A 9,678-nucleotide genomic window follows, 5' to 3' on the forward strand; every position below is an offset into this window, starting at 1 on the left:
CTGCAGATCGCCTGGTAGGCGTGTTGCACTGCAGGCTCCCTGGAAGCAGAGGTAGCCTATGCATCGCTATTCCCATGTGTACACCAAGTACCTCCTAACTAGTGAGTGAGTGCAAGTATGAACAGCAGATGCTCTGCAATGGTCCTTATTTACAACCAGATCTGGCTGAGCCACAAGGCTGGTTGTGAGAGCTGTTAAGTACTGTGAAATTCAGAAAGTTAGACAGAAACCATGTATCCACCTCAAGATGAAACTGTAGCAGGCAGCTGAAGAGTTTCTGACTTAGGCAAACAGTACAGTGTCACTGGCTCAAGACTGTTCATACAGATCTGAAGTTCTAATGTTGCAGGAGCAGCAGGGCAGGGAGGGCTGGCATTCCTCCTCCCTCGTGACCTCCAGAACCCAGGAGGCATGCTCATCTGACTGAGATGGGCTGCTGTCTGAACTTAGTCCCCAGGTTTTAAAAGGTCCAGCCTGTGCAAGGGCTGTGGTTCACTCTAGCCCCCCATTAAGAGGTGAGTGGGTTCAGGAAAACCTGGGTTATTATGCTCCTTCCCCGTTTTTGTTAATGCTTGAGGTAGGGGCCATTCTATGCAACCACAGTCAAGTGTTAACAAAGGAGAGGAGACCTGAGCTCATGGCTAGTAACTACTTTTGTGAGCAAGCTCACTGGACACACACTGCACCCATGCACACACTGTACAAGGTCACGGCCTTCAGCTCACTGTGACTTTCTGTTTGTCACCATTCTCCTAAGGGGAGGAGGATAGGCCTGGGCAGGCTTCACAGAGAAAGAGCTCCACCTTTCATACCACTGGCAAACCAGGCATCCCCTGCCTGCATGCAGTACCACAGGAGAGGGAGCTTTTCAAAGTTTGACGCTGACAAGCAACATTGACAGACTACTTTGGAAAACTGGCATTTATCCACATTTATTCACAGCTCCAACAGAGTGGTGTGAAGACCATCCCTGGGCACAAGGAGCAATCCCAGAAGGAGGGTGATGACTAGGGGTGGGCAGCATGAGGCACTGTATCAAAAGCCAGATTGAACAGGTATTTCTTCTTACATGGGTCTGTATCCTCCACAGACAAGGCAGGGCGTAAGATTACTAGATAATCTCCATGTCCCTTGCAACTCTACAGCAGTCTAGTCTGTGAATGACAACTTTGTGGAGTATATTTAGCACACACTTTCTGTGTGAGCCAACAATTTGTAAAGCATGCACTTGTTAGAAAATGAGAAGGTAGGGTGGGACACCAGATCCCTGCCAAAGGCCCCTTGTGTCATCTGATGGTCAAGAGATAAGCTGCAGGATGTGTTAACCACCCCTGCAGAGCTGGCAGACAGCCACATACCATGGCCAGCCGACACTTCCACCACTGAGAACAGCAATGCTAATGTACATTACCTCATTTGAAAGCGTTCTCTCCCCAGTTTTTCAATACAGGAAATCTTGGTGGACTTGCAGCAACCTTTTGTGCCCAGGTCCTTCTTGAATTTATTTTATCAGTGAATTATCAATCTTTCTAGGTTGCTGGGTTCTGCTTGGTTAAACTTCTACACAGCATTAAAAAGCTCCATCCCGGGCCTTGTTATCTAAGCTCCCAGCTGCTTTGTCGGTGCCAAATATCGAGATATTATTAAATCCTTCTCTGTCTGACACTGCCCTTTACTGTTTTCTAGTAAAACACTAGTGGAAGAATTGTTCATTGTGTCACTGAGTATTTTTACAGACTCTCTCAGGAGCACTGCTGGGCTCCAGGTATGCAAGGGCATCTTACGAATAGGAAATTGAAAACACTGTAATACAAAGTTTCTCTTCTTGTTTCAATTTGGGACTAAACTGGGGGAGGGGCACTACAGTACTAGAGGACCACAGCACAGATCGTAAGTAGCATCCATTTCTCTACTTTCTCAACTATGTGGCCGAAAACGGACATGCGGTTCCCATAAGCACATCGGGAGGTTTCAGACGGGAACAGTAGGGAAGCTTAGGAACCCGGAACCCCTCGGCTGGAACTATATCCACACACCTTTACTAGCAATGTCCTCAGCAACAGGGACCCTGCCTGCACTGAGCCGCACATACACTCTGACTTCTGATTGGAAAAATGGAACAGATCTCCCTCTCCTTAGCAAGTCTTGGGTAATTCCCCTTTTGGACTAAGTCTCCATTCAGAAGTACCCTAGTATGTCTATGGAAATTTTGGGCAGTCCAGTTTGAACCAGTTCAGAATACACACACAGCAAGACAAACTATATCCCCTAAGTTAACCGTTAGGGGGTAAATCTCCTATTTTTCCTACCTTATGTATTAAAAGCATATGATTAAAAGCAGATGCATCGTGGGAAACGATATATACACTAAAGAAAGACTTAGTATCTCAAGCCTGTCAATCAAAACAGAAAATCACTCACACTCCTTAGCAACCCAGAGCACATAAAAGGAAGCCACAGACAATAACTGCTCCCCTTGGCCACTCCAGCTGGGAGGGCCTGTGATTCCTTGTAGTGCATCTGTGCATTCTCTTAGGTTAAACATACTGGGACGGTGAGAAGGCTCAATGGGTCAAAGAATTTGGGCAGAAGCCTAAAGGCCCAAGTTTGATACTCAGGATCAAGCTTTTAAAAAATAAATAAATAAGGTGGATGTAACATGCTTTTTAAGGCAAAGACAAGAGAATCTCCTATAAGCCAACAGGCCAGCTAGCCCAGAGTACACAGCACGGCACAGACAAGAAACCTACCACAACAAAGTGGAGAGGACCAATTCCCCAAAGTTGTTCTCGACTTCCACACACAAGTACACAAGTACACAAGTACACACACACACACACACACACACACACACACACACACACACACACACACCACGATACTGTTAAATAATTAAATACAACTTCTTGCTACTTTACTATTTGTGTCCACTTCTTCAGTTGTTTGAATATGGCGCTAAGACCCCAGAAACACCAGGGCAGGGTAGAGCACAGGGAACAGGTGTGAGTAAAAGCCTGGGCCATGGGTGCAAAGCCACGCCTGTATTTGCAACCACCTATCTTGAAATAGGGTAGTGCCTCCGTTGGTATCCTCAGCTGGAGACTGGGACCCCACAAATTCAGTCTTACATTCTCAGGAGGTCCTCCTTCGGATGAAATATGTAGAACTCCTGTCTCAAATGGATGCAGTGAACACTCTTAATGTTGGAACCCAACTGCATGACTTTATCGATTTATCCTCTGTTTCCTCCTCAACTTTGTCACGACTCCTCCCCACCCTCCTTATTCTGATCTCCCGGTCCCTGCAAGGCAACCAGAGCCCAGGCAGCACCAGCAAGAACCAGTCCCCCTCCTTCTTTCCATTGCACAGAAACCCAACCCTGCAGAATCCTGCTTTTCCTTCCCCACAGGCAGCTCAGCAGGGACACGGGCCAGGACTCCAGTCCCTGCTCTGCCACTGAGCAGGAGCACAGCCGTGCATCTTAGCTGTTTGTCCCTTCTCTAAAAGGACCTGCAACATCCGGCGTACATGACATGGATAGCTAAGGGGACCGTGTGAAAGTTAAGCCAAGTCTGCACCTTGCGAGTGCACTCCACCGTGTCAGACAGGATTCCTTTTATGACTCTCACTCTGCAGGGGGCAAGAGCATGAAGCTGGGGAGACCTCACACCCAGGCAGGCTCCCTGCTCTATAAGCACAGAACCGCAAACCCCAGATGGACTCTCTATAGGGTCTGGCAGCCCCACTTTGTCTCCCAGGGCACACTGGCTTTCCTGGTCTTCCATATATCACTTCACACCATCAGGCAGGTCTTCAACTCGCCAGCAAATGGACCTCATCCACTCCTGCTCCTCTGCTGCATGGGAGAATAGAGGCCATTAGGCATGCGCCATGTCACCTGGCATCATATGCTCAGAAAATGGACTTCAGCTGGACTCCCTTTCTCCACCCTCTCTACCTTTTCCACTGGAAAAAGAGTTCAAAGGGCAGCCCTCTTCCACCTGGGTTCCAGACACTACAGGACTTTCCCTATGCAGTGACCCCCTCTTCTCCCTGCCATTTCATACTTCCCAGGGTACCCAGGGGTGCCCAGTAATCCCTGTACCCTCACGCACTTCGGCCCTTGTACAATCGCTGCCTTTCAGACCGGATGGAACATGTAACCTTGTTTCTAACCAAGATGGTGGAGTTCATTTCTGCCCCAGGGAGATAGCCCTGTGCAGCAGCTGGCCCCAGGATTCTCCTTGCTTGTCTGATAAAGCAAGAGGCCATGCTGAGGAGGCCCACAGGATGAAAAACTGTAGGAAGTGGAGACCTGGAAAAATGAACTCCAGGAGTGATGGAGCACTCATGAGATGCAGTCAGCAAGGAGCTGGGGTCCTCAGCCTTTCAGATTCAGGGAAATGAATTCTGCCCATTCACTCTGAACCTAGAAGAGAATCCTTTCTTGGCCAAAGCACCCAAACACTTGAGAATCCACCCATCTGACCCTTGGCTTAGAACTTAGCAACTGACAAAGTTCAGGCTAAAACCAGACTCTTAATTCACAGAAGACTTTGCTGTCTCTGAAGGGGGAAATGGCTGGGAATTTGTTACAGAGTAACAGAAAACTAACAGGTGTGACCTCTTTCAGGAAAGGCCTCACATCACCGCCATTATTCCAAAGCTCACTTCATCCCACCTAGAAAAAGCAAAATAGACCCTTCTCCTTCCTTACCAAAACTTACCAAAAAGCGTTCTAATGGCAAACCCTAACCACCTCACCTTCATTCACTTCACGGTTCAGTCCAGTTGACTAACTACACAAACTTCTATCAAGAATAATAGTAGGGATGGGGTGAGTGGACAGATGGCTCAGTGGTTAAGCACACTGGCTGCTCTTTCAGAAATCCTGGGTTCAATTCCCAGAAGCCACAGGATGGCTCACAACCACCTGTAACATCAGTTATTCAGAGGTTGCTCTGGCCTCCACGGCACTGCACACTCGGTGCACATATATACATTACATGCAACCAAAGCACCCAAACACTTGAGAATGAACGTTAAAAAGAGTGGCAGTAAGCCCTCACCCTCGCCCCGCTGTCTAGCACAAATGATTTACCTTTCTTTCTACTAACTGGGCATCCAAGCACTCGCCCTGCTCAGTACTCCTCAGCGGCTGGAGCTGTTTCTTCTCTGGGTTTCTGAACTCTACATTTTGTGCACAGTTGATGCTGCTTCAACTATCTTCACCAGCCTCTCCTAGAACTCGCTGACTGGGGCTGTGCCTCAGAGCCTGGCTGCATGACCTCTGACATCAGCACGCTGGTGATTTCCAAGTTCCCCCTTTCTGATCCACACCCTAAGCCCACCGACCTGCCAGCAACCTCCATGTAAAAGTTTCCCATTGCCTCATTCCTAGTGTTCAAACAGAGCCCTCAGCCCAGCCATTTCCCCAATCTCTGCAAACGGCACATTCGGCCATCCTCTGTGCCCGAGCTCCTCTGAATCCCTCTCTTCCTTCACCCAGGCCATCAATCATTCTTGGACGCTGGGCTCCACAGTGGAGCCTGAGGTGGTCCTGAGCCCCCTCTCGCCAGCTGCCTATGCTGAGCATCTCTCCCGTCTCTGAGAACTGGATCTACTCCAATACCACCGCTTTCTCAGCTCCTGCTTCTGGCCTCCAGGATGGGCTTTGAAAAATACCAGCCACCTGGCAGGCTTTCCTGATGAGAACTTCCCAAAGACTCGATCTTTAAGGGCTGCCATTTCCTTTCCTGGGCCAGGCCCGCCTCGGAGCTACCTCCTTCCACAGCCACGTGCTGCTTCTCACCTCAAGAGTTTCAGTTGCTACTCCCGGGTCTCGGATCTTGGAAAGATCCTGTGCAAAGAGTCTCTGCTTGAAGATCAAATGTCCCCTACCAAGAGGGTGCCCCCTCTGGAAGCCTTCTCTTTTTCTTCCGAGATTCTAAAATTGCACCACCTCCCTCTGGGTGTTACCCCAGGCCTGCCAGGCAATCCTGTCTTTCCTTTTTCCCATCCCCCACTCCCTTGCTTCCGTTCCGGATCCAAGCACCCCAGCGCGTTGCAGCACCAAGTACACTTGATTTACATCTGTAAGACAGATGAAGTGGGCAGAAGAAGCAGGAAGATTCAGAGCGGCTCGGCTGTCATCTCCACCCCTGGCTGCCCTCCACACTCAGATACTCTCAGGGCAGTACACCCATAGCACACTTCCCTCCCACTAGCTCCACGACAATTCCAGTGACAGCTCCTAGATCTGACAAACACCGTTATGCAGGAAAGAAAGAACAGAATTCTTGGGAGGCATTTCCCTGCGGGTCACAAACAGGGCCAGCTGAGAAGTTCCAGAAGGTGAGGACACTTGCCATGCAAGAGTTTGAACTCTGAAAAGTCTGGAAAGCAGAAAGGAGATGTAAAGAGCAGACTCTAAACAAAGTTCTCCAGCTTCCCTACGTGTTCCACAGCTTCCACTCACGCGTGTGTACACACACACACACACACACACACACACACACACACACACTTTAATATTTTTTAAAGAAAGGGTCGTAAGTATCAGCTCAATGACGTTATGCAGGGCTCTCCCGATCCTGAGACAGAAGAGCTCCGTTCTGTTCTGTCACTTGCTGAGGGAAGACAAAGGAGGAAGGCCATCTTCCATCTCTGTGCTTTAACCAACTCTGGTGTGGTCACTGGATCCACTCAGGAGGGCCAGCTAGAGCTGAGTAGCAACTGCACAAATCATGGCCCCTGGCGTCATGCTTGCACATTTATCAGCTGCTATGACACAGTGCATTATGGGCAAGAATTCTAGCCATGCCCTACGGTGTGCTAGAGTAGTGCCTGCCATAGAGTAGGTGCTCAATAAGTACCTGTCAGACACATGACCATATAGAAATGTAAATTTATCTGCTACGTTCCTTTAAAAAAGAAACTCCTCAGATGCAGGATCAGGATATCTCTGAAGAGAAGAAAGAAGAAGATAAATTATGCCACAATGTATTCAGCATGCAACTTCTAAGAAGCTGTAAGCAATGTGCTATAAAAGTTGTGAGCAAAGCAATGTGTTAGAAATTTGAAAAAAAGTTAAATTTATTTGGAGTTGTGAAAAATCTTTTCTGCTAACGCTAACAATCACACCCTAGATATTGAGTTTGAAGAACAGATTTCTTTCCGACACTGGACCTGCTTGGATCACAGGGCATAACGTATTAATTTTTCTATCTCAACTTGCTTAATCACCGTTCAAACCCCAGACACATTGTGAGTGTGTATGAACAACACTGCTCAGGGGAGCACTCTGTCTTATTCGGTGTCACTGACGCTATGGAACTTAATTCACATCCGGCTATGTCCTGTTGCCACACAATGCAGGCTTTTCAGCGGCAGCAGTAATGAGTGTGGGCACAGTCCGGATTCCAACAAGCAGCTGTCAAAAACAGTCACCCAAATGACCATTCGCTCGAGTCTTCTCACACTGGGAGCCAGTCGTACTTCAGGGTGGTCTAGGAAAGAAACACATTCCCACGTCTATTGCAGGGATATGTTAACCCACATCTATTGCAGGGGTTATGTTAACTACTTTTTAACTTTTCTTTGTAAATATAATTGCAAGCTTCCAGACACTTTTGAGAGAACGGGACGGCGAGATTAAACAACAATAACCTCTATCAAGTTCACTCGTTTATATGTATTTTCTTCGGAACACTCCGAGAATTTCTGGCTATCATGCTGACTTAAGAAACACTGGAGAGAAACCACTCTCCATTGCTTGCCACTTGCTGCCCTCAAAACTTCTTAGCAACATACACGGTGCATGAACCTCAACGCAGTTTGCTTTGTCCAATAGTGTGCTTGGAAGCTCAGCCAGTCCGTTGTGTAATAATAAACCCTTTATCTACTGAAGATACAAAAACGGAAAGACCACTGGTCGCTCTAGCGCGGATGGGGACTTGGTGAGAATTCTCAGCTGAAAGTCACATTCATTTGAAAGGCCACCCCTCTCCCTCCCCCCAACACAAACACCTTTCCCATTTTCCTCTTTCCTCATTTGTAATCCTGCGGGGGTGCTTAAGATGTCCAGTTTAAGGAGGGCGAGGAAAAGCGCGGGTAATGGGGTGCAGCAGAAAGCACGCGGAAACCAAGGTCTTGGTTGTTGCTTCTGCACAGGCTCAAAGCTCCTCACAAGCGCCTATGATGGAACCTAATCAACAACTGTTCTCAGGTGAAGGGAGGTGTTGCAGGTTGCTGGCTAGTTTCCAGAATCTTGAACAAGGGAAGGAAGACTCCTGCGTCCCCAGAGGAGAATAAAATGCCAATGCCTTGTCGATCGGGGCTCCTAACCTCGTCCAGCTCCCAAGTTTCCCACCCTGCCCGGGAGTAGCGTTCCTTCCTTCCCTACCGGCACGCGGGACTACCAATCCACCCGGCCCCTGAGCAACGACAGGCCGCCGGGCACCGCTGAGCCGCAGTTCCGCGCGCTGCCCACGGCCGCCTGACACACCCCTCCCGGCCCGCGCCGCTCCGCTCGGCCTGCCGGGCGCCCCGCCGAGCCCGCTGCGCCCCCCACCGAACCCTGGTACCTCGCACGCACCTTCACCGCGCCCCGGGCCGGGCCCTTAGGAAGCGCACGGCCAGGTCCGAGGGGCACGAAGCGTTCCTCGGAGTCCTCGTCGTCCTCGTCGCCGTCCACCACCTCGACCACCACCTCTTCGTCTTCTTCCTCGTCGTCCTCCTCCTCCTCCGCGCCCCCTCGGGGCTTCTCCGCTACCCGCCCGCGCGTCCTGCGCCTCCGGCCCGCGCCCTCCTCGTCCTCGTCCTCCTCGCCCAGCAGCAGCAGGACCGGCGACGAGGCTGCGGCAGCGCGCGGGGTTCCGCGCGGCGGCGGCAGCGGCGGCCCCAGCTTCCGGTGCGGCGGCCGGGCTGGGGCCGGGGGCGGGAGCCCCTAGAGCTGCGGCCTCGGGGGCGGAGCGGGCGCAGCGCCCCCACGGCGGCTGCCCAGGCTGGGGCGCTTGGCCAGGCGCCTGGCCTGCATGCCTGCGCCGGGCTTGCGGGCCAGGGGCGCCGGCTCCTCGGCTGCGGCTGGGCCCCGGGACGCGCGGCTGCGAGGCTGCGGGGCCGCCTCCGGGGCTGGCCGGGGCCGCTGGCTGGCAGACACGCGGACGCCGCCTTCGCTGGCCCGGCCGCGGGGACGCCGGCGGCTACGGCGGGCGGCGCGCCGGCCGCGGGCGGGGGGTGGGTGTGAGCGAGCGCGCCGCGGCCGCTGCCGCTACCTCCGCCTGCGCCGCCCGGGAGCCGCAGGCTGCGTGCCAGGCCCATGCGGCCGGCGGCCGGGCCGGCGCGCGCCTCCGGGCCCTGCGCCGGCGCGCTCAAGGCCTACCACGGTGTCCTGGGCGCGAGCTGTTTGTGTCGTGTCTTCACCGCCTCCCCCTCTTCCCCAGTCCTCGCAGCCTTCCCGGTCTCCTGTTCAGACAAAACCCGGACTGGATTTATTTCCCAGACCCGCGCTCTCTGAAAATCTGCCGGCTTCCTAGCAGTTGGTCGGGACACTGAGGCCACCATTGCCCCTGGGCCCACGTCTCCCTCTGGTGGGAAGAGCGTAGGTTTAGCCAGCGAGAAGGTGTTTGCTTAAAAGATTTGCTCAGAGTGGTTCTGAGGCACTCGGAGCACTCTGGT

The 9,678-nt window shown here is 51.9% G+C and overlaps 1 protein-coding gene across 1 annotated transcript in view; it reads right to left on the reverse strand.

Annotated features, from left to right (window-relative positions):
- Znf704 (zinc finger protein 704) overlaps positions 1-9,102 on the reverse strand; it is a 174,552-nt gene extending 165,450 nt beyond the window's left edge. The window contains 3 exon segments of the mRNA XM_032898647.1: positions 8,597-8,903; positions 8,905-8,968; positions 8,971-9,102. Coding sequence (XP_032754538.1) covers positions 8,597-8,903; positions 8,905-8,968; positions 8,971-9,037 — 438 coding nt within the window. The 5' untranslated portion in view covers positions 9,038-9,102.
- Positions 9,103-9,678: the final 576 nt, after the last annotated feature.

This window comes from Rattus rattus, chromosome 3 (assembly GCF_011064425.1).
Source record: "Rattus rattus isolate New Zealand chromosome 3, Rrattus_CSIRO_v1, whole genome shotgun sequence".
NCBI lineage: Eukaryota > Metazoa > Chordata > Mammalia > Rodentia > Muridae > Rattus > Rattus rattus.